Source organism: Chinchilla lanigera, unplaced genomic scaffold (genome assembly GCF_000276665.1).
Source record: "Chinchilla lanigera isolate Chin_1 unplaced genomic scaffold, ChiLan1.0 scaffold00081, whole genome shotgun sequence".
In the NCBI taxonomy this organism is placed as follows: Eukaryota; Metazoa; Chordata; class Mammalia; order Rodentia; family Chinchillidae; genus Chinchilla; species Chinchilla lanigera.
In genome coordinates this window covers 5,609,113-5,634,587 of record NW_004955482.1, presented here as the reverse complement: position 1 = coordinate 5,634,587, position 25,475 = coordinate 5,609,113, and the positions used below count along the sequence as shown (strand labels likewise).

Sequence of the window (25,475 nt, the reverse complement as noted above, 5' to 3'; positions counted from 1 at the left end):
ATATATGCTGTAACATTAATGTTGACTGAGATTAAGTCAGTTACAGAAAGACAAATACTGTACAATTCTACTTATGTTAGCAGTCAAATTTACAGAGACAGGCTGGATGTGGTGACATATGCCTGTAATCTCAGCACTTGGGAGGCTGAGACAGAAGGATTGCCATGAGTTCAAGGCCAGCCTGAGATATAGAAGCAAGTTCAAGGCCAGCCTGCACTACATAGACAGACCTCATCTCAAAAGAAAAAAAATAAAAATTACAGTGACAGAAAGTACAACAGTGGTTGCCAGGGACTGGGGAAAAGGGTAACAGGACGTTATGTTCAATGAGTAGAGAATTTCAGTTTTGCAAAATGAAAATGATTCTGGACATGGCAGGAGTGATGGCTGCACAACAGTGTGAATTACACTTAAGCCACTGGACTACACACTTAAAAATGGTAAGTTGTGTTGTGGTTAAAATTAAAATTTTTAAAAAGCTAGGCATGGTGGTGCACACTTGTAATCCCAGCACTTGGGAGGCTGCGGGAGTAGGATCACTGAGAATAGCAATATTCTGTCTCAAAAATACAAACAAAAATCCAAAAATTTAAAATTTAAAAAGCTGGGCGTAGTGGCACACACCTGTAATCCCAGCACTCAGAAGGCTGAGGCAGGAGGATTGTTGCGAGTTCAAGACCAGCCTGGGCTACAAAGTGAGCTCAAGGCCAACCTGAACTGCATAGCGCAACCCTGTCTCAAAAACACACACACACACACACCAAAAAAATTAAAAAGCAAGATAGAAAAACCTGCACAAAATAGCTTGCTCTTACTTGTGGAAAAAAATTTACTTGTATATATTATGATTGCTAGAAGGATGTAAAACCCCAACCTGTAATGTTGTTACTAGAGGTTGCATTAGGGAAACTAACTTATTATCAAACTTGGCAGGAATGCATTATTCTTATAAAAACTTAATTTGTAAAATTATCATAGAGCCTCAAAATAACAAAATATGTAGAATTCAGCTAGTATTTTGACTCAGTGTTTAATGATGTACCATGAATAACAAAAGCATTATTTATTTATCACTCATTATGTACCAGGTCTATGTTAAGTACTTTCATATTTATCCTCATAGTCTTTTCAATTAAATTAGGGTTACTATCAGTCCCACGTTAGAAATGAGAAAACCAAGAGTGGTTAAGTTTCTAGCTGGAGGCCAGTGGTGGGCCAGCACTGCATTCTCACTGGGGTCATCTGTCAGGTTTTGCAGGGCAGGGACTGAACCCAAAGCACGGACTCTGCCACTGAGCTCTACTCTCGGCCACTTCCTTCGGATTCTTTTTTTTTTTTTTTTCTTTTTGAGACAGGGTTTTGCAGTGCAGTTCATGCTGGCCTTGAGCTCACTTTGCAGTCCAGGCTGGTCTCGAACTTGCAATGATCCTCCTGCCTCAGCCTCCTGAGTGCTGGGATTATAGGCGTGCGCCACCATGCCCGGCTTCCCTTGCATTCTGAGCCAGGTCCAGAGTGCCTGCTCCTAACCACTAGGCCTCCCGGCCTCAGAGGTGAAATCTGGGATGATTGGTTTGTTTTGTTTTGTTTCACTTAGTCTCCAGTGCTGATGATCAAACCCACAGCCTCATACATGGTAGGCAAGCATTCTACTCAGCTATGTGCCCCGGCCTGGTAAGCCTCTTCTTGAAAGAAAGGTCATTTAATTAGTCAGGTGTGAGTGAGAGCACTAACTGGATTTGAGCATTTTTATTACCTCACTGATTCTGATATGCCAGCGAACACCGTCCCCAGAGCTGCAGCTGTGCAGCCATAAGGATCTGTGATCACAGCTGGCCTGCAACACGAGCATTAATGGCCCCATGTGCAGTACCAATGGAATTTTCCATGTGCAATTTTAAGTTTTGAGGAAAGAAAGAAAAAAATGGGTGTATGCACTGACAACACTGGTTTTTGTCTTGGAATTGTTTCTGCAGTTCTAAATGACTGCAACTTCTCCTTTTGTTTCTTTTTTTTTTGTCTTTTTGAGACAGGGTCTCACTACGCAGTTCAGGCTGTCTTTGAGCTCACTTTGTAGCCCAGGCTGATCTCGAACTTGCAATGATCCTCCTGCCTCAGCCTCCTGAGTGTTAGGATTACAGGCGTGCACCACCACACTTGGTTCTCCCTGTTTCTGCTGCCTCGTGTAAGACAGTTCCTCCTTTCAGCAAACAGGAGAAAATAACGCCTCCCTTGCCCGGGACTACACACTCTCCACTGCACTGTGCTCAGCTGCTGCACCGCAGCAACTCATCTGAAGCCGCGCCTTCCCGCCTGCCCCGGCTGCAGGTATTTCCCGCGTGTGCAGCAGCACTTCTTGCACAGCACGATGTTCTAATTGGCTGTGCTCCCTGGGCAGCCTCACCAGGACCCCATCTTCAACATCAAAAATCCATCCTGGGCAGCATCACACCTGTTTCCACCAGGAGGTACCTGTTGTCATCTCTGTCTTTTTATTTTTTGGTTTTTTGAGACAGGATCTCGCTCTGCAGCCCAGGCTGGCCTCAAACTCATAGCAATCCTCTGGCCTCAGCCTCCCAAGTGCTGGGGTTACAGGCATGTGCCACCAGGCCTGGCTTTTTTGTTTCTTTTGAGAGACAGTCTCACTAAGTTGCTAAATGGCCCAGGCTGGGCTAGAACTTGTGATCCTTCCCACTCAGCCCCCCAGAGTGCTAGGATTTATAGGCACATCCCACCATGCCTGGCTAAGTCATTAGGGACCCTGTAGTATTAACCTTCCCATAAATGACATGGGAAGACTGTACACATACAGAGTCTGCTAGCTTCAGTTCTTTGCCCACAGGAAGCCCATGACTTCATGTCAGTTAATAGTGTATTACAGGAGGTGGGTTCAAAGCTTTAGAAATGCTTAAGGCCAGGTGCAGTGGCACATGCTATGCAATGCCAGCTACTCAGGAGGCAGAGTTTCACAAGCTCAAGGAGAGCCTGAACAACTGAGCAAGACTCTGTTTCAAAATAAACATTTTCAAAAGGGGCTGGAGGGGCCGGGGATTTAGCTCAGCGGCAAAGTGCCTGCCTGGCAAGAGCAAGGTCGTGAGTTCGGTTCCCGGTACCGGAGAAAAACCAAAAAAAAAAAAAAGGGGGCTGGAAACGCAGCTTAGTAGCATGTGCAAGGTAGCAGCTTGGCTAGCATGTGCAACGCCCTAGGTCCTATCCCCAATATGCACACGCACACACACACGCACAAATTACTTTGCAAATGTCTCTCTGCTAAAATTCAAATCCAAAATCCATGCTTTGAAAGTGTTTTTCAATCCTAGTATTTTATTTCTGTGGAAACAGTACGTTCAAGTTGCAGAAACACTAACATCGTAGTTATATTTTACCTATCTATAAGAATTTGATTGGTTTTCTTCCACTCTTCAACTGCAGAAGCTTCTTTTGCCTCCAGCTTCTGTTTCAAACTATTTATTTCAGATTCATAATAAGCGCGAAGATCTGCTATGTGTCGAGCATGCTTCTCCTTCAGGTTCTGCCTAATCCTGTGGGCAAGAACAAACATCATTAGGAAGCCCGTCCCCCGTGTCCATCCTGTAAGAGAAACCGAGAGCACAGTCCCTCCTCCAGGCAAGGTACAGGCTGCCCCCTCTGTCCTCCCCCGCACACAGAGCCAACGCTCCACGAGCTCCAGCAGCTTTTACACACAAGAACGTTCTAATTCACTATCGCCTCCTGGGTGCCTCTGTGAGCACCTTGTATTTCTCTCGCAGGGGGCTGGGGATGTAGCTCAGTGGTAGAGCACCTTCCTAGCATGCATGGAGCTCCAGGATTTTTAAGCCTCAGCATCAGAAGACAGAAAAAAATTGACAATAAAGTGAAAAAGACACAAATAACTTAAGTTTTTAGATGCTCTGTCTTAAAAATGCTGCATGTCTTTAAGCTATCTTTTGTTTTACTTTTTATTTTTTGGTCTTTTTGAGACAGGGTCTCACTGTACAGTTCAGGCTGGCCTTGAGCTCACATTGTAGCCCAGGCTGGTCTTGAACTCGAACTCGCAACAATCCTCCTGCCTCAGCCGCCCAAGTGCTTGGATTACAGACGTGCGGCACCACGCCCAGCATCTTTAAGATTTTATACATTACTGAGTTCCAATAAAAATCATTTTCATTATTCAATAAGACATCATAGAAAATCTATTAACATTACAAGCCATTCACTAAAATACATACTTAGACAATATCACAGGATCTTCCAGAGAAGTCAATGAAATGCATTCTGGGACACTGTTGGCTGTACCTGGAAGCTGGGACTGACTGACCGAGGTTGAAGCTGCCGCAACAGTGTTTTCTTCACCTACAGTGCAGACCGAGACGTCGTTGCTAGTGAGAGTGTACACGGAAGGAAAGGGGGAACTGCCCCTACTCTCGCTTTGGAATGCATGGTTCTTCCAAGAGTCCACTGCTGAAGCTTTTGTATTTGAAGGATATTTTGGGAACTCGGACAATTGAGAAGTGACATGACTTGCTTGTGAAAAGGAGTCGATGTCAGAGTGACTCGACATACTTGGTTCCAGGACTGAGTCTGGTGAGATGGGTATTCTGTCGTCAAGAGCATTCAGAAAGCCATGTGGCTGAGTCCCTGAAATCTGCTGATTTGGCTTCGTGTGTACTGTTGGATCCAGAGTCAGTACCTAGAAATAAGACAGACAGCCTTAAGGTCCTCCCTCAGAGCCCAGCTGTTTTTGTTGCATCTAAATGAGAAAAAAAAAAAAAGAAGAAGAAGAAAAGAAAAGAAAATTAAATAAATGAGAAGGCTTCAGTGCTCCTAGGGAAAGAAAGCTCACAAAGTTAGGGTCAGGAAGCATCTTTTCCTTTGCACTCAGCAGAATGTTGACAACGTTACCTCTGGTGGATGACCTGAGTTGGAAGCAGAAGATTGTTCTCAGGTAACTGCTTGTTTTCCCTTTTGTAAAATAACATTTTGTAAAAAACGATAAATATCCTTCAGGGTTCTTAGCTTCATCTTATAACTGGTATTAGATGTAAGATAAATAAAATTATTTAAATGGTAGTATCAGTGATGAGGAAATTTACTGATATCAAGGTCAGCACCATATAAATGTTTTAAAAAGATTTTAAATAAGTTGAAAATGTAGACTATCAGACTGATAACACGACTTGAAAGAGAAGTCATTTCCTATTGATAAGATAGGAAAAAGTTTCATATCACCACGCGGTGGTGCACACCATATATGTAATTCCGGCACTCGGAAGGCTGAGGCAGCAGGATTGCTGTGAGTTCAAGGCCAGCCTGAGCTCCAGGGTAAGTTCAAGTCCACCCTAAACTATATAATGAGACCCTGTCTCAAAAAAACAAAACAAAAATTTCATATTACCCTACGACTACTACAGGAAAAACTTGAACCTAAATTATCTACCACCCCTTACCTAATTCCAAATAAAAACATTCTTGGTAGTCCATATGGTTTGAATCTTGAGAGACTGTGGAACCTTTAAGAGGCAGGGTTTAAAAGAAGGAAGCTAGGTTATTGGGGGTGCTCCCTGAGGTGGGTCCTGAAACCCCAGTCTCCTCTCTCTCTGTTCGCCTCCAGGCCTCCAAGAGGTGAGTGCCTTCCCTGCCTGTGCTCCCTCCACGGGGCACTGACTCACCACAGGACCAGCAGTGTGGCCACGGACTGAAACTGTGAGCTGAAACACCTGGAAACATGAGCCAAGACAGCTCCTTCTTCCCATGACTCATCTTACACATCGTGCCACAGCCACAGATGCTGACCAGCAGCCCCCCAGTCAAAATACGAACCAAGCTTTGAGGTGAGGAAAGACTTCATGGTAAATGACAGAAGCAGGACAAGAAAACCCGTGGCCAAATTAACTTCATGTGACTCAAGGGAACAAGTATCAAAGATGGAACTCCTCACTACGTAGTTATATTCCTTTTTTAAAAGAGTTAGTGGACAAGAAAAAAGTGTTTGAGCTGGGCATGATGGTGCACACCTGTGATCTCAGTGCTCCAGAGGCTGAGGCAAGAGGATCACTAGTAGTTCAAGGCCAGCCTGGGCTACAAAGTAAATTCAAGGCCAGCCTGAACTGCGCAGCAAGACCCTGTCTCAAAAAGACAAAAAGAAACGAAAAAAAAAAAAAGTGTTAGATACCCAACGAAAATAAACTTCTTCATTAATTAGTAAAATGGGATTTAACCCTAATTTCTAAAGCCGGAAACCAGGGCTTTACTATAATAAAAATGCCACCAAGAGTTAGTCTAAGATCCAAACAGTGAAACTCTGGGTGTTATTTATTTCAGGGGGGACCTTCTGTAGGGTTTGCTAACTCTGGGCCTCAAATTAAACTTCCCCTCTTCTTTATTTATGTCTCGCCCTTTCTTTCTTCAAGCTGGGCATGGCAGTTCCTGTCTCTCTCTGGAACTCAGATGCCTCCAAGTACCCTGGTGCTCCTATGGCCCCATCTACCCACACCAGAGAATCTGTGGGCGTAGTCTCCACAGATGCAGTAAGAGATATACTGAAAGAATAGTCATCATGTAACTTTTAGTTCAGTCCCATTTCAGACCTACAAGGACTGCAGATTTTTGTTGCCCAGGCTGGTTTTGAACTTCTGGGCTCAAGTAATCCTCCCTCCTCAGTCTCCAAGTAACTGGGATACTAGGCATGTGCAACAGCACCCAGCTTACTATGAATCAATACTTCTTAATAGACTCTTTAGCTAGCTTGTGAACAGAACAATTAATTATACTTGTTATGCATGAATTAAAGACATTAATTTATTAAAACTAAACCCTTAAAATATATCACACTTCCCATAATCCTGCTTGGGAATTCCACTGTCTAGATACCAACAAGCTGAAGGCCTTCTGCAAGCCCTGGGCTGTGACAAGGATTGGCACTGTGACGAAGGCCATCCCCAGAGCGCCTGCCTGGTGGCCGGGTGAACAGCTGCAGCTCGGAGGTGCAGCTCACAGTAAGGTACTGTGCTTTGCTGTTTTACGATGTCCTTTCCTTCACACATTTCAGTATCTCTGAAGTAAAGATGCTTCTTGTAAGTAATGGCATCTTACAATTGCTTTTAGCAAGTAACAGTTGTGACATATTTGTCACTGGCTGCTCAGGAGCAAACGTCAAAACCAAAAAAATTGTTCACATAAGTGCTAACAGCTTTGAAGAAAAATCCTAGAGACTACAATGGAATTTCTGAGAACCAATATTTAAGGGAAGGGCTAGTTGGCCAAAGTAAGCAACATGCTCCATCCTATAGTCAAAAATAAGCTAGTTCTACATAATTATTAAGCCAGGTAAAAACTCAGCACCAAAGCCTTACATAGTTTCTTCAAAGAAATGCTGAATCACTAATACTCTTGGTGACCTGAAAGAAAATATGTAAGAAAGCAAAGAAACCAACAACGAGTTGAAAAGAGAAGTATAAATAAGTGAGGAAGTTTTAGCCAATTTTATTTCACTTATATTTTCCTTTATGTGTAAGTTTTATGACGAAGTAAGTTGAAAACCTTTTCCCATAACAACAAAATATAAATTTGAAGAGATAAGAAAGCATCGTATTGGTCTAACTGCTAAACATTTTTAGTAGAATATGAAATGGGAGGTCATAAAATTGATGACATATTAGACCCAATTAATAGTATTAATTTATTGATGTCCGAGAGCCAGTAACATGGTAAGCCCTGTAAGTGCAAAGCCATTAAGTTTTCTACCCCTGTACAACCTCACTTCCCCCAGCTTCGCTTCTTCTTTATTTATGTCTCTCCCTTTCTTTCTGCAAGCTGGGCATGGCAGTTCCTGTCCCTCTCTGGAACTCAGATGTCTCCAAGTACCCTGGCACTTCTATGGCCCCATCTACCCACACCTATCACTGGTGTTTACATCTGTGTTCCCTTTGGTTACTTCAATTAAATCACTCCTTTGCCCAATCTACTCTCTCATAGGCTAATTAATTTGCCTAATCAAACTATAGAATTGAAAAATGTACATCAATGTGCACACAGTAAACAATTTTACGTTTGCTCTGAAGTAAGCAAAACATTTACATTTTTTTTTTCTACTGAGAATTGAACTTAGGACCTTGCACTTGTCAGGCAGGTACTTATGCTGCTAAGCTATATCCCTGTACATTTCTTATTCAAAGAATATACAACAAATTAAATTGTGCATAATTATGATACAAATGGATCAGTGGAAGATGTGGCAGGATAGAAATCCAACATTAGGTCTAGGAGAAAGTGAAGTTACTAGCCAAGGACTATTTATAAAACAGTACGCACAAAATCCTCCATTTAGGCTGGGGATTGAGCTCAGCGGCACAGTGCCTGACTGGCAAGTGCAAAGTTATGAGTTCAATTCCCGGTACGGGGGGCGGGGGGGGGCTTCATTTAATTTCACAAAACACCAATTGGGCATTTTAAATTCCATTTTAAAGTAACTTTTCTAAAATTACACAGCAGCTGGATATGGTGGCGCACACCTATAATCCCAGCACTAGGAAAGCTGAGGTGGGAGGATCGGCATGAGTTTGAGGCCAGCCTGAGCTACATACTGAGTTCAAGGTCAGCTTAAACTGCATAGCAAGACCCTGTCTCAAAAAAATAGAATTACATAGTAAAAACTAACAGACAGAATTTGAAATCAAGAGCCGGGCGTGGTGGCGCACACCTGTAATCACAGCACTCAGGAGGCTGAGGCAGGAGAATTGTTGCGAGTTTGAGGCCAGCCTGGGCTACAAAGTGAGCTCAAGCCCAGCCTGAACTGCCTGGAGAGACCCTGTCACAAAAAGACAAAAAAAAAAAAAAGAAACTGATTTCAACTTTCAAAAAAAAACAGAATTTGAAATCAAGTGCATATGACCCTCAAGCCCATGCTTTTTATACTGTATCAGAAGCTGGAAAATGCTGATGTATGATGGAGCACTCAACTACAATCACAGCACACATACAGAGATTGCTAAATTACCTGACTTGGTGACCTAGCTGCAGAAGGCAACGGTATAGGTGATTTCTCCAAAGTTTCAGGCAAAGAGTGATACATGTCCTTCTCCTCCAGTTTCCAATACGTGAGTCCTAATGTGCACACACGTAGAGTAGAAAGCAGTTAGAAAGAGAACAAAATACTTCCTATAATAACTTACCTCCAAAGAACATGAAAAATAGGAAGCAACTGGGTTTTGGCTGTGGTTACAGCAAGTTGAATATTTATGGAAAAAAAAAAGAGTCCTATAAATGCCTTATCATAGCCAGACATGGTGGCGCGCGCTTGTAATCCCAGCACTTGGGAGGCTGAGGCAGGAGAACTGTGAGTTTGAGCCAACCACGGGCAACTTAGTGAGACTATCTCAAGATAAAAAATGAAGGTGCAGCCTGTAATCCCAGCACTCGGGAGGATGAGGCAGGAGGATTGTTGCGAGTTCGAGACCAGCCTGGGCTACAAAGTGAGCTCAAGGCCAGCCTGAACTGCATAGCAAGACCCTGTCTCAAAAAGACAAAAAAGAAGGACTGGGGATATAGCTCAGAGGCATAAGCGCCTGCCTGGCAAGCACAAGGTCGTGAGTTCGGTTCCTGGTACCGCAAAAAGAATGAAAAAAAAAAAAAAAAAAAAAAAAAAAGATAAAAAATGTAAAGAAGGACTGGGGATATAGCTCAATGCAAAGGCCTGGGTTCAATTCCCAGTACCGTGAAGAAAAAAAATTAGTAATTCAAATATTTATTAAACATTTACTATGCCAGTCTGGGAGGTAGGAGTGAGACATAAGTAAATAAATCACACAGAACACACAGGTTATATCAAGGGTAAAAACTTAATAGGGCAGAACTAGGTGTGCTCACGGGGCTCACAGTGCTGTTCAGAGACAGCCACTGAAAGGGAACTGGCCACCTGGGCCCACGTAAGGACATCTCCTGATGCAGGGTAACGGCAGGCAGAGGAAGCAGCCACTGCGGAAGCCTAACAGAACAGCCAGCCTTCCTGCTGACAGGAGAAAGGAAGGGAGACGCAGGGCATGAGGACAGAGGGAAGGAGGTGCTGTCCTCCTGGGCTGCAGGCCCTAAAGGTGCTGGCTGTTACTCCAAGAAACGGGATACTGCAGAGTTCTTAGCAGCAGTCTCTCGAGCTGCCCCAGCTTTTCAAAGGGTCCCTTTGGGCACCATGCAGTGAACACAGTGAGGGCTCAAAGGTGAAGCACTGAGACTGGTCAGGGGCCCACAGCAACGAGGGGACGGGTGGGGTGCCCCACCAGGGTGACGGCAGCGGAGGCGGAAGAAGCAGTTGGATTCCGGAAACGTTTGCAAGGCAAAGTGAATTCACACAGTTGAACTGAGTGTGAGATGCTGAGGGCGGAGGAAACAAGGAGCCGAGCCACAAATGCAGTGAGACCAGGAGAGCTCCCCACGGGGCGCAGAGAGCAGCTGAACTGTCAACTATTTGGAACAACTGGAAAGAGCTACAGCTGCACCTCTGCCCTCTACCTTTACAGAACCGGTAAAGCAAATGAAGGCAGAAAGAAGGGCGCCGCTCCGAAGGAACGGCACAACACATGGGACGTTTACAGGGACCACACTGCCGAACTGTGTGCGCCCTTCATCCTACAGTGAGATATGCAGACAAACTGCTAGAAAAAACTGTAATTAAAAAGAACCTCTTTAAAAGTTTAAGCTAGGTGTGGAAGTGCACACCTGTAATCCGAGCACTCAGGAGGCCAAGGCAGGAGAATCACCGTGAGTCTGAGGCCAGCCCAAACCACACAGGGAGACCCGGCATCAACAAGCAACATCAGTAACACAAACTGAAGTTCCATACCTGTTCCTGAATCAGACAGCCACGAATCTGGACTTTCATCTGGTTTACAGAGGTAAAAAGTATGAGGATGTCCAGCAGCAGCAAAATCAGACTGCAATTCGAGAAAGAAAACAATCTGTGGACAGCTGGAAATCACGCGGCACGGCAGGCGGACACGGGAGTGAGTCCAGGTGCCACCCTGGGGCAAGGGTGCCTGGGGCTTGGTTTCCTCCCAGTTGCAGAGCACAAAGTGAAAGGATTGACAGGGAAGAGTTTCCTTTTCTTTTTTCCCCCCTTTCTTTACCAGTACTGGGCCTTGAACATGCTAGGCAAGGCTCTACAACTGAGCTACACGGGCAGCCCAACCCATTTTGAGACAGGGTCTGACTAAATTGCCCAGACTGGCCTCAAATTCTGACCCTGCTAACCTCAGGCTCTGGAGTGACTGGGACTGCAGGTGCGTGCACCACTGCACCCAGCTCAAGCTTCCTTTCCCTGTGTAACTGATAGAGGGTTATGCTGGGTGTCTGTGGGGCTAGAAGAAAACTGAGGTCAGGTATTACCTAATGAGTTCCAAACTAAAATGTACTTATAATCTGTCATCTACTTCCAAAAGAAATTTGAGGTACCTGGAATTAAAATCACTTGGGCCAGGCATGGTGGCACACACCTATAATCCCAGCAGGCAGGGAGGCTGAGGCAAAAGAACTACAAATTTTGAGCTCAGCCTGGGCAACTTAGCAAGACTCTGTCTCAAAACTTAAAAACAATTAAAAAGGGCTGGAGCTGTATGTAGCTCAGTTCTAAGTCCCTGGGTTTCCCAGTAGCACAAAAGGAGTTATTTGGTATAAAAATTAATGGTCCAAACCCTTAATGATTCATCTTTATCATTACAAATACAATAAATCAAATTACCTCTAAAAACCACAAATCAATAATATGGATCTTAAATAACGGACTACTTCTTATACACACAAAACTGGCTGTTAGTCCCAGAAACATCTAAAAATGATTATTAATGATCTGGAAAACAATTTTGAGTGACTCTCTCCTCAGGTCTGACGCTGTCACAAGAAATCTGTGTTTCCAAACAGATATGTGGTGTGCGTACCTGCCTCAAAACTTTTCTTATCATTTCCTCTATCACTGAATTTTTTATTCCTGCCAGGCACAAGCCACAGATCTCTAATTCTAGATACATGGGAGACTAAGGCAGGATCTTAGTCTCCCATTTAACAAGACTCTGGCAGGGGGGGGTGGCTCAGAGCCAGAGCACTTGCCTACCTGGGGTTCAATCTTCCACATTAAAACAAACCTTTTGTCCTGTAAATGTTTCTAAATTGTATTTGTTTGCAACACTCCATGCAGCCACTGCAAAAGCAGGAGTAAGGGAGGTGGCAACACTTTACAGGCCGAAAGAGGATAAATCCCGCCAGCCTCCCAGGACACCACTCAGCCTCCTTACCAAGAGAAGAACTCCTTGTTTCTTTTCAAACTCCTCCCTGTTCAAATTGATGCCCACACTGAACAGACCAGGGAAAGGTGACTGGGGAAAGCTAAAGCACAAAACCCAGGTGACCCAGCCTCGACCCCGCAGCTCAGAGGGGCCAGCCTAGGCATCCCCAGCGGACCCCACCAGGCCTGGAGGCTCCTCTGGGGAGACACCCACGGATGAAAGGGAAAGTGTGGAACAACACGAAGCCCTTCCAACACAGAAGCCCGCTCAGCCAGGAGCTGGCCCCAGTCCAGCACCAGGACCGGCTTCCCTGCTCCGTGACCAGCCAGCAGTTGTCACCTGAGAAACTCCCCCCACCCTCCACCCCACCCCCGCAAAGCACTTTGCCTCAGGAAATGGAGAAGTCACATCTGTCCCAGACAACTATGGAAACAAAGAATGACCTGAGCCCTGAAAAACCTTTATTACAAGAAGTATTATGTCAAGGTGGACTTCTAAATAACTCCTACCCAAAATAAACATCACTGTGTGGCCAGGTGTGGTGGTGCACCCCTGTAATCCCAGCGCTCGGGAGAGGCTGAAGTAGGAGGATTGCTATGAGTTCAAGGCCAGCCTCGGCCACAAAGTGAGTTCAAAGCCACGCTGAACTCCAGTGAAAAACCCTGTCTCAAAAAGACAAAAGACAAACAAACAAAAACAGAGTGAGACCAGAAATGATGAGGAAAGAGAGGGTCAGGTAAAGAGGAAAGTTCCAGCTACAGGTGAGAGTTGTATCTCAGGTGTGGTGCTGCTGATTCACCGACCAGCACCACTTCCCTCCAATTCACACAAAGTTCAGAAATAGCAAAGAAACTTGTCAAAAGAATTAAGATGTATTATGTACATGTATCCACTCTGCATGATTTAATCATGCACTCCAAGCATATATTAATAATTTTTTTAAAGAGGTACATAGTTAGTGTGTAAATTAAAAAAAAAAAAAAATCGAAGAAACTTGCAGCTGGCCATGGTGTCACATGCCCGTAACCCAAGCACTCAGAAGGCTGAGGCAGGAGGATCACCAAGGGTTCAAGACTGCCCTGGGCCACCTAGTGAGTTCAAGTCCAGCCTAAGCTACATAGTGAGACCCTGTCTCAGAAAACAACACAACAACACAAAACAAAGAAACTTGATTTTCCTGAATGAGTTCATACTAAATGTACCATTCATCTAAAAAAAAATTCAAAAATCCAAACATAAAGGAAACATTAAACTTGTCTGGCAGATGACTACAGAATAAGGAAGACTCTGAGGAAACTCCACCTTCTCCCACATCCACCTGGCCCAGCTGGCTGCCAGAGAGGGAAGATGCTGCCGCAAGGCTTTTCTCAGCTGCGTAGCAGAGGGCTCAGCTCCTTGGATTCTCCAATCAACAGTGGAGGACAGCAAGGCTGGACCCGCCGTTCACAGACCACGCTGCACACCAGAATCACTGAGAGCTTGCACAACTGAGACGCCAGGCAGGCGCCCCCAGGGGGAGTCAGAACACCTGGGACTGGCCCTGCGTGAGGGTGTTCGTAACTCTCTTTAGGTGACTTGTGTGCAGTAAAGTTTGGTGACCAAATGAATGGGTCACATCTGACAGGGACTGGGTTACAATCACCTGCCTAGCTTGGATCCCCGGCATTGAAACGAACAACTTTTTATCCCATTAAAGGAGACAAAAAAACACGAACCCCACCAAGTATACAACCACAAACCCTTTGTGGAAAAGCCTTGGAAAAGGGGTGCAGCTCAGTGAGGGAGCCCGAGCTTAGCATGTTCCAGGGCCTAGATTCAACCCCCAGCACAGACACACACACACACACACACACACACACACACGCAGGCACACACACAATGTGCTACTTCTTACAATTTAATACAAATTATTTCAAGGGGTCTGTGTCTATTTTTGTGCTAGTTTGTTTGTTTCTGTATTACTATGGATCAAACCCTGGGTTCCCACACGCTAGGCAAGGGCTGTAACTCTGAGCTACGCTCCTAACCCTGAAGGTTTTTAAAGAACAATGAAGCGAATTGCTCTCTGGCTACCTGTAAATATTTAGAGTACAAAGAGAAATAGGACCTTCACAAATAATTCTTTTTTTCAAGTACGTATCGTATTAGCTCTGATTTCCAGTCTACTAGAGAAGCAGTATTTATGGTCCCCTTTGAGACACCAAAAGAAAGGCCTGTAAATGAACAAACTAATACAAAAGAAAGGAAAAGTTTTGTGAGAACACAGTAAATACACTCTACCAGCCCTAGCAGCGAAAGCAAGCAGAACAATGACTTATCACCTACGTGCTCCGCAGGCTTCCTGCTCCGCTCACTCTCTGGCTTAGGACGTGAACATCCACCTTCTGCATGTGCTCTCTTTGGTTGGTTCTGCTTCAGTTTTTGTGCCCACGTTGTGACAGATTTATTACTTAAAAAAGGATAACAAAAATTATTTTCTGGTTGTTTTTTTTTTTTGGTACCGGGAATTGCGCTTGCCAGGCAGGCACTTGTGCCACTGAGCTACATCCCCAGCCCCATAATATGTTGTTTTTGTTTTTTTCCCAAAATTATTTTCTTAACTGCTGTCCTTCACACATGAAAGTAACACAGGAGATACTGCATTGGTGGAAAATGTTCCAAGTTGTTTTTCTAGTAGTGTAAGATGGTGGATTTGTATTAACCCTAAATTTCGTTTTTCAAAATCTTATTACCAAAGACAAAGTAAAGAAAAAGACAAACAGTGGCCAACAACATATAGTCTGATTGAGCATGGTGGCACATGCCTGTAATCTCAGCTAGTTGGGAGGCTGAGACAGAAGGATCTCAAGTTCTAGACCAGCCTGGTCAACTTAGTAAGCCCCTACGGCAAAAACCAAAAAAACAAAACAAAACAAAAAAGGCTAGGCATGTAGCTCAGGGTTAGAGTATTTGCCTAGTATAGATGTGATCGCTTCTTGGCCGTTTGGCTAAGATCAAGCGTAGTATATGTGAGACTCTGCCAAAAAACCCCAAAATATCTAAGATATAGAGTCTGCAGCCATGGAATAGAACACAACCACACCCAAACCCCCTTCAAGTTCAACAGATCTGTGCTGCGAAAGCACATTTCTTGGCAGGAACTAAAAAGTGTATGTGACTTATGTTGCTACAGCTAAATACCTTACTTTATTTTTTTATTTTATTTTATTTTATTTTTTTTTGGTTTTTCTCCGGTACTGGGAACCGAACTCACGACCTTGCGCTTGCCAGGCAGGCGCTTTTGCCGCTGAGCTAAATCCCCAGCCCTAAATACCTTACTTTAGATGATACCTTGCAGAGATATAAAACTAATCATTTATGGTAAAGTATAAAACTTTACAAAAAACAAAAACAAAAACTTTACAAGATTGTTTTGCAAACGTTCAGCCACAGCTGCCTTCACTACAAAGTCCCTGAGTCAATTAAAATGTCATTAAATTTACAAAAATTGCTCCCGTGTATAAAGGACAAGACTAAGTGTGCCTGCCTATAATTTTTGTTCCAAATCACATAGACATGTGACAAAATCTCACTATTAATATAGTCCTACCCATGCTCTAATTTTTACCAAGGGATTAGAAAATATAAAAAGTATTTTCCGGGCAAGATCTCCCACCTTAAGAGTTTAACAGTTTTATAACTGCAAATGGTAAGAAAGTCAGGTGTTATTAGTATAGAACATGCTTTATTTCAATTTTCCACATACAACAAATAAAAGACTTTGATATTAGTGATAAAAGTATCTGTCTTTTTTTGTTGTTGTTACCGGGAATCGAACTCACGACCTTGCACTTGCCAGGCAGGCACTTGTGCCACTGAGCTGTATCTCCGCCCTAGTGATAAAAGTGAAACTTTTTTTTTTTTTTTTGGTCTTTTTGAGACAGGGTCTCATTATGCCATCCAGACTGGTCTTGAACTCACTTTGTAGCCCAGGCTGGCCTCAAACTTATAATGATCCTCCTGCCTCAGCCTCCCAAGTGCTGGGATTATAGGTGTGCACCACCATGCCTAGCTGATACATGTTTTAATACAGCTCATTCTATTATAGTTCAGATGAAAGTTCACTAGATTCTTTTTTTTTTTTTATTTTGTACCAGGAATTGAACTTAAGACCTTGTACTTGCCAGGCAGGTACTAATACTAAATGTTATAAACAAGTAAAACTCCCCTCAAATTATGGAGAAACTCTACCTACCTATTTGCTTTTCCACTATACACTTCAGAAATCTTATTTTCACCGAGAAAATTATGTTCAAATTTGCCAGGAAAAGTGTTATTATGTTCTTGCAAAGATGTACAAAATTCTTCAGGAGTATGCATATAAAAACTCCCATTTCCTAGGCCATCTTCAGGGGAATCCACCTGGACCCCAGACCCTGCATCCTGCCCCTTAGAAAGGCCTGCATGAAGGTCCACGGGCGCTGCGGAGCCTTTAGGCTTGGAGGTGTTCAACTCTGAGACACAGAAAGTGCCATAGCCACTGCTCACAGAACTGCCATCCACATTGCAGTCTGGTTTTGATGCGTCCCCTCCGTGCTGCATCTTGGGTTCCTTGGACTCAGGATAACTAGTGACAGATTCATTTCTTTCACTGTTTTCAGAAAAAAAACCCATTTGACTTTCTGAAGACACGTGTTTGCTAGAAGACCTTATATCACAGGAAGCCCATGAAGAATTATTGATCTGTAATTTGATTAGATTTTTTATCTCCTCCTGTATACGCTGCGAACAAAAAGTTACAGATTGGGTGAGAAATATTATACATTTTTAGAAATGTCATGAAAATACTGTATTTCAAAATATGTTACTACTCTAAATACCAAGTCTTCTCTTTAGATTGCAAAATTGATAAATGAATTGGTTTTGTTTTTGTTTTTGTTTTGGTCTCTTTGAGACAGGGTCTTACTATACAGTTCAGGCCGGTCTTGAACTCACTTTGTAGCGCAGGCTGGCCTTGAACTTGCAATGATCCTCCTGCCTCAGCCTCCTGAGTGCTGGAATTACAGGCATGCGCCACCACGTCGATCTTACAAATATTTTTAAAACATCAACAATAAATGAGAACTTACTTGAATTTGGTTGTGGAACTGTTCCTGCTGCGCAATTATCTGTTCTTGGCATTGTTTTTCCACCAAATTGAACAACTGTAACCACCTGGCCTATTAAATTACAAAATATCTTAGTTAAAAAAAAACTATTTCATAGAAAAGTTACTGCAGTGAGAAATGCCCTTTTCAGAAAACAGCACTTATAATGTAAAATTTATAAGCCAAATTAATTGTAGGGCTGAGGGTAGAGCTCAGTGGCACAGTGCCTGCCTGGCAAGCACAAGGTCCTGAGTTCGAGTCCCAATACCAACAAAAAAAACACAAAACAAAACCAAATTAATTGAAAAAATATACTTGATAAACATATACAAGGACAGATGCCTTTTTCTTACATATTCTACAGTCTGGGTAAATCAGAAAGTCCGGGTGAGTCTTATACTTCTTTTTTGTTGATGTTTTATTTTTGTTTTTGTTTTCAAGACAGGGTCTCACAATGTAGCACAGGCTGGCCTTGAACTCACCATGTAGTCTGGGCTAGCCTTGAACTCACAGAGATCCTCCTGCCTCAGCTTCCAGAGTGCTGCGATCACAAGTGTGTGCCACTACACCCTGCGAGTCTTGTACTTCAAATGGTATCTTGATTTGATGTCATCTTCTATCATTTCTGATTAATCAAGAACTGGCAGGTGCACTTTATATCAGTCTTAAATTCCTTGTCCTTTTTTCAAATTAAAATGGGTCTTTACTATCTGCATTTTTCATATTTTAAGGAATTGGGCATGCAATTAAGGATTTTTCCCTCTGCACAGCTTTAAATACAAATAGCCTGAATGGGGAGCCTGACTCCCGGATCTCCACTGACAACCTGTACGGTCCTAGAAAAATAATTTTCATCTCTTTGCATCTCAGTTTCCTAATTTATAATATGGGACTGTAACACCTCATAGGTGTCTGGCAAGATTAGATTTTAAATTTAACTACTGTGCATCTAAAAGTGATCTCAATAAAGAAAAGAATTGCCTTTTGTTGTTTTTTTTTTTTTTTGGGGTTTTTCTCCGGTACCGGGAACCGAACTCACGACCTTGCACTTGCCAGGCAGGCGCTTTTGCCGCTGAGCTAAATCCCCAGCCCCAAGAATTGCCTTTTGGAAACTGTAAAGTCACGATCATCTAATCACAAAGGGGGAACGTGCCTCACATTTATAGTGGGCGGGTTCCAGTGACACCAATCACAGTATCACAGCATAGTCCCCCACAGTGTCCTGTGTCCATTTTAGACTATAAAAATAATATATTTTGCAGTTTTCATACTACCCAAAATAAACTTAGGTATTACAGAATTTCATCAGAAGTATTTCAGAAAAATCATGTCTCTAAGGGAGGAGGCACTCAGAATATCTGGATCAAGATATGCCTGGGGTCAGGAGTGGTAGATCCCAGCACTCTGTGATCTCAGCACTTGGGAGGCTGAGGCAGGAGGATCACTCCAAGTTTGAGGCCAGCCTGGGTACATGGTGAGTTCAAGGCCAGTTTGAACTACACAGTGAAACTCTGTCTCAAAAAAAATAAAGATATGGCTGGGGCTGGGGAGGTAGCTCAGTGTTAGAACATAGGTACAAGGCCCTGAGCCGGGCGTGGTGGCACATGCCTGTAATCCCAGCACTGGGGAGGCTGAGGCAGGAGGATCGTTGTGAGTTCAAGGCCAGCCTGGGCTACAAAGTGAGAGCCTGTCTCACAAAAAAAAAAAAAAAAGGCCCTGGCTCAATGCCCAGCATCACAAAAACAAACAAAACCACCATGGCTGTATTGATCTCCATAAGCAGCTGCTATATTTATAGTGAGTCTGTGTATTGTTTAGGCAAACACCAAACAACTTTCTTATGACTTCTAATGAAGATGTGGCTGAGTGCCGAATCCATGCTTTGTGCATATTACATAAGCACTCAACCACTATATTGCTTTCTTTGAAAGGAGTACTGGATGAGCCGGGCATGGTGGTGCACGTCTGTAATCCCAGCACTAGAGAGGCTGAGGCAGGAGGATCATTGCAAGTTCGAGGCCAGCCCGGGGTACAAAGTGAGTGCAAGGCCAGCCTGAACTGCACAGCAAGACCCTGTCTCAAAAAGACAAAAAAAAAAAGAAAGAAAGAAAAAGAAAAAGAAATGAGTATTGGTACATTACCTATGGATTTTACTTAAGAATAATATAAATTGTGGTTACTTTTTTTTTTTATCCCCAGCCCACAACACTACATTTTTATTTTACTTTACTTTTTTTTTTGTTTTGTTTTTTTGGTTTTTTTTGAGACAAGGTCTCACTATGTAGTGCAGGGTAGCCTTGAACTCACCACATAGCCCACGCTGGCCTCAAACTCTCCACAGTGATCCTCCAGCCTCACCTCCTGAGTGCTAGGGTTACAGACATGCACCACCACACCTGGCAACCTTCTATTTTTATTTTTTGGGTACCAGGAATCGAACTCAGGACCTTGTGCTTGCTAGTCAGGCACTTATGCCACTGGGCTATATATCCCCAGCCCAACCTTCGATTTTTAACTGCCTCATTTGCAATGGAATTTCACAGGCCTTTCACTTTACATATACCGAGTGTTATGTGGAAAAGCCATAGAATGTACAAAAAAGGAAAAGTTAATTTTCTAAAGTATGCAGTAATAGGCTGGTTTGGTGGCACAAGTCTGTATTCCCAGCACTCTGGAAGCGAAGGCAGGAAGACTGTGAGTTAAAGGCCAGCCTGGGCTACACAGTGAGTTCACAAGCAGCCTGAACTATATAGAGAGACCTTGTCTCAAAAAAAAAAAAAAAAAAAAAACAACAACTATGCAGTAACAGTTATTTTTAGAACTTTAGTCATTATGATATATGAATATAAGTAATTATCACATTTGGGGTATATGTATTGAATTCTTCAACCAGGTAATCTTTCACTTTACTTTCTTCTGTATTCTGAAAAACAACACAAATTATGGTTCTAAAAGTACAATTTACATTTAAGCTGGGGATATAGCTCAGTGACACAAGCACCTGCATGGCAAGCACAACGTCCTGAGTTCGATTCCCAGTACTAAAAAAAAAAAAAAATTTAAAACAAAATCTACTGTTAAGAATTTAGTAATAACATTGTACGTTTCTATAAAGAATTACCAACTCTAGCTTATTTTTAAAAACAGGAAAAGTCCACCTTGCACACCATTCTATAAAATAAAAATTTTAAGTATTCTTTTAACAGTGCTGGGGATCAAGCCTGGGGCCCCTCATAAACTGGGCAAGTGATCTACACTGAGATACACTCCCAACCCCCATTATATTTTTATATCATAATTTAACTTATGTATGAGCCTGGCCTGGAGGTGCACGCCTATAATACCAGCACTTGGGAGGCTGAGGCAGAAGGATCATTGCGAGTTCGAGACTGGCCTAGGCTACAAAGTCAGCTGAAGGTCAGCCTGAACTGCATAGTTTTGTTTTTTGTTGGTTTTTTTTTTTTTAGTACAGGGAATCGAACTCAGGACCTTGCACTTGCCAGGCAGGCGCTTGTGCTGCTGAGCTATATCCCTGGCCCAGCCTGAACTGCATAGTGAGACCCTGTCTCAAAAAAAAACAAAACAAAACAAAAAAAAAACATATATATGAAAGAAAGAATCAGTGACCTGAAAACAACAGAATACCATGCATCATAGCTAAATGTGATAAAGTACTAAACAGAAGTCTACACAGGCAAGCACAAGGTCCTAAGTTCAATTCCCAGTACCAAAAAAATAATAAATAAAAAATAAACAGAAGCCCAAATTTAGAATTAAAACATTCAAAATATTTCAAAGTAAATTTAGGTTTTTCAAAATGGGGTCCATTCCATCTCAGTAATTTTTTCACATTTGTTCAGTATCGTTCCCCAATTAATATGCCCGATGAGTTTAGCAATAAATTAAGTAACATGCTCTTCTGGACATAAACTTCTAATAATTTAGACTTCAGTGCAGGTTCATTTAAAAAGGCAAAAGATTTAGACGCTCTGAAGAGAAACCAGAGTATAGTGCAGGTTCACTTAAATGTCATTATTTTAAAATCCCAAAAACAAAACAAGATACCTCACAGTTTTTCCAGCGCTCTGAATCAGTCTTCCCACCGTTCTGTAGCTCTTGCATGAAAGAAGCTAGAAGCTCCACTGTGCCCTGGATGGCAGGCAGCCTGGTCTTCCCTGAGAAAGAGGACACCCCATTTGTACTAAGGCGGGGACTACTTCTGTGGAAACATAAATCATTCAGATCGTTTCTTCATTCTACCCGAGCGCTGAATACTTAAGCGGTTCATGATTTCACAGAGCAGCATAAAACCACTGACATTTAATCCTTCTAACTGGTACCTCATCTGTGAAAATCAGATCACAAGTTTGTCCACCAGAGGAAAACAGCAGTAAAATGACAGACAATACTTTATTTTCTTGAGAGTCCAAAGAAAGACCTTCTGCAGGAACACCGGAGTGCTGGGAGGAAACAGGATGTGTTAACATCTTAAAAAAAACTCCCAGCTCCCCTGCTTTAACTCACCCAGAGGAGCGCTCCGGCCGCCCCGAGCACAGCCCCACACTGTATGCAGGCGATTCTGCCTCCGCTGCCCCAAAGATGGTCAAGTCTCGTTACCAGGGTCCCCTCACTTGGTGCGATGAGCTGATGCTTATCCCTGCACTGGCACTGAATGAAAGCTGCACCAAGCAAATTAACAGCAAATATTCAGGACTTCCTTAGCCTATTCAGTATGTAAAACACTGATCCTTCCCAGGAAAGACTGCTCTTCCGAACTTGAGTAGATCAGATTTGCTTGAGTGGCACACAAAGCATAATACAGGACCCTAAAAGTGGTTTAAAATCTACTCATTCAAAGATTATTTTCGTCTATGTATTGATTTATACCCTGTTTTTCACACGGAATTTAAAAAGAGGACACAGTAAATAAAGACCAGGGAGAGTATTAAAATTCAAGGGAAAAAAGAACCTAGTATGTCGTCCAAAACGGATTTACATAGTTGTAATAATGTAGTTTCAATCTGGTGAATTTACCTGCCACTCCTAAGAAAGGAGGAGACAAGCACCACTGCGTAATTTTCAGGAGGAAAGCACGTTTGCGTTCCTCCAGGCAAATCAAACACCGTATTTTTCTTCTAGATGTGGACCTCAGAGAGGCCACTAAGTGACACAGGAGACAAAACGTGTGGCCAGTCTTCAGCACGCGTGCACAGATTACCGCCGCAGGCAGCTCTTTCAAGCCCCTTCTTACTCTAAAATTACCTCTCATAAATTACCTAATTTATGCTTTACTTCATTTTATATATTTTTAGGTTCCTCAGGAAGGCAGAGAATGAACAGTTTATTTTTTGTTTTTTTGAGTCAGGGTCTCACTATGTAATCCAGGGTGCCTTGAACTCACTATATACACGAGGGTGGCCTCAAACTCGTGGCACTCCTTCTGCCTCAGCCTCCCGAGGGCTAGCGTCACAGGCATGTGCCACCATGCCTGGCTAAAAATGAACAATTTTTAATGTTATTTATCACTTTCTTCAAAAGCCTTGTATATAAAGCTATCTGTCTCTTCACCAACAGGCCCCAGTCCACTACCTTTTCGCTATCCTGGATGTACCTGCTTTTTGTAATTGATCACTTCTTTAACAGGACCTACCTCTGCTATTCTAAGCTACCATAAATTTAGAAACCAAACAATCAAGCTTGTTAGACTTTGTGTAAATGGAGAATAAACAGCCTCTGATTAAAAACACATACTTGGGGGCTGGGGATTTAGCTCAGCGGCACAAGCGTCTGCCTGGCAAGCGCAAGGTCATGAGTTCGATTCCCGGTACCAGAAAAAGAAAAAAAAAAAAATACTTGGGCTGGGGTGTACCTCAGTGCTAGAACAGCTGTTTAGCTGGGTTCAAGGCCCTAGGTTCAATCCCCAACTCCACAAAACAAAACCACAATAGATATTTTAAAAAGAAAATGCAAGGGCTAGGAGTGCAGCTGAGTGGTAGAGCACTTGCCTAGCTTGCAAAAGGCCCTGGGTTCCACCCCCCACACCACAAAATAAGAAGACATATTGGACCTTTTCTCTGCTGTGCTAACACGTGCCTGTAACCCCCTCAGGGAAGCTGAGACAGGAGGATCCAAAGTTAAGGGCAATTTAGTGAGACTCTGGCTCAAAACAAAAGAAAACCCACAGCACTTGGGAGGCTGAGGCAGAACTCTGTGAGTTCGAGACCAGCCTGGGCTACAGCAAGATCTTTTCTCAAAACAAAACAAAGCTGCAAGGGAGGACAAGCTCAGCGGTAGAGCACCAAAAAACAAGCATTATTTTACTATCATACTCAGAGTCTGCAGAGCCTGTTTTTACTTAGCTTTTTACTATTCAACTTTAACTGCTGCTTTTCAGCATGGTGAGATGGTTCCACAATATAAAACATTATTTGTACCATTAATTTAGAATGTAGAAATAATATTTAAACTACAGTTTAAAGATATGTTTGTAATTTGTCAAAAAGGAAAAAAGTATGAAGAAAAATACAACCAGCAAAGTAAGTTCTTTTTCACAATGTTCCAATCCAAAAGTACATCTCTCTAGTAGGCAAAAAAAAACCTCCAAAAGTACATCCTTAGCAGAATGAAAAAAAGCAGGATGACTAAACTATTCTCAACATTCCGTCAATAGTTGCTGATCATAGTTGCTGTGTTTTGTTTTGTTTTTAACAAACACAAATCAGCAAAAACACCACTTGGATAAATTGTTAAGTTATCAAGCAACATTATTTTGGTTTGCGGTTACATTAAAAAATCTTTGTTGTTACATTGAAAAGTATCTATCCCATTCTTACCTATTAGTATTTAAGCTCAGTCCATGAGAATGGGGAGAATTTTTGATATCAGATTCTACAGAAGATGAAGTTTTTTGTAAGGTTTTCACCAAGTCAAAATCTTCCATAGTGTACAGAAATTGTTACACTCTCTTATTTGAAAATACAGGTTCTTTTACTGTTTGAGGAAACTGAATCCGAGTCATCTTCAGATGCTTCGTCGTCTACCAGCATTTTCAGTTGCTAACATTCAAAACTGTAAAATTTCCTAAACTTCCAAGACAGTCTGAAAATGAACGAGGAAAAAAAAATACTACTATAAAAAGCCACTAACTTAGCAACTGTCTTTTCAGATTTTGAAAACTTTCACTTCTTTCATGTAAATGTACATTTAGGACAGCAATAGTTTTTTTGTTTTTGTTGTTTGGTTGTTTTTGTTTTGGGTACCAGGAGTCAAACTCAGGACCTTGCACTTGCCAGGCAGGTGCTGTGCCGCTGAACTACATCCCCAGTCCTGGCTGTTTTTTGAGACAAGGTCTTACCATGTACTTCAGGGTGGTGTTAAACTCACTATGGAGCCCACGCTGGTCCTGAATTCACAGTAGTCCTCCTGCCTCAGCCTCCCAAGTGCTGGGATTACAGGTGTCCACCACCATGCCCATCTAGCAACCTTCTTTATAATGACCAAATTGTAGAAACCCAAATGTTCATCAACAGATAAAATGAGCACATCTATTTAATGGATTATTCAGCCTTAAAAAGGAATGAAAATGAGTGTAGTGGCACACACTATAATCCCAGCATCTGTGAGACTGAGGCAGGAGGATAACGTGGTGGAGTCCAGCTTTTACTTAGCAAGACCTTGTGTCAAAAAACAAAAGGGACTGGAGATGTAACTCAGTATGCAACCCCTGGTACTGAAGAAAAAATAAAAGAAGGAAGGAAACAAAAACGTATGTTACAATGTGGGTGAACAGTGAAAACAACGTGCTAAGTAAAAAGAACCTGCCACAAAGGAACACAGTGTTTCCACTGGTATGAGCTATCTAAAATAGGGAAATCCAGGAGGGAGAGGCAGGCAGGTCACTTCGAGTTCAAGGCCCGTTCAAGGCCAGCCTGAATTACACTGCAAGACCCTGTCTCAATAAGAAAGTAAATGAATGAATGAATAGCAAACCCACAAAGACAGAAAGTAGATTAATGTGTACCAGGAGCTGGGGGACGGAGGAACAGAGTGACTGCAATGGGTACAAGGTTTCTTCTGGGGTGAT

General features: G+C 42.7%; 1 protein-coding gene and 1 long non-coding RNA gene across 12 annotated transcripts in view; one reads left to right on the top strand and one right to left on the bottom strand.

Moving 5' to 3' along the window:
* The window catches only part of Mphosph9 (M-phase phosphoprotein 9), a 60,163-nt gene that overhangs the window by 32,131 nt on the left and 2,557 nt on the right, over positions 1-25,475 (bottom strand). For 3 of the 11 annotated variants that reach the window (XM_005403052.2, XM_005403051.2, XM_013503558.1), the window contains exons 2-10: positions 24,226-24,490; positions 21,458-21,611; positions 17,375-17,464; positions 16,501-17,027; positions 14,592-14,715; positions 10,832-10,922; positions 8,993-9,099; positions 4,227-4,687; positions 3,384-3,539 (exon numbers count right to left, since the gene is read on the bottom strand). In XM_005403052.2, coding sequence (XP_005403109.1) covers positions 3,384-3,539; positions 4,227-4,687; positions 8,993-9,099; positions 10,832-10,922; positions 14,592-14,715; positions 16,501-17,027; positions 17,375-17,464; positions 21,458-21,611; positions 24,226-24,332 — 1,817 coding nt within the window. In that variant the 5' untranslated portion in view covers positions 24,333-24,490. The other 8 variants (XM_013503564.1, XM_013503566.1, XM_013503561.1 and 5 more) reach the window with 6 other exon arrangements.
* Positions 4,720-6,997, top strand: LOC102021557. The gene is made up of 3 exons (XR_263833.1): positions 4,720-4,942; positions 5,609-5,828; positions 6,864-6,997. It is a non-coding gene; the product is annotated as an uncharacterized LOC102021557 (long non-coding RNA).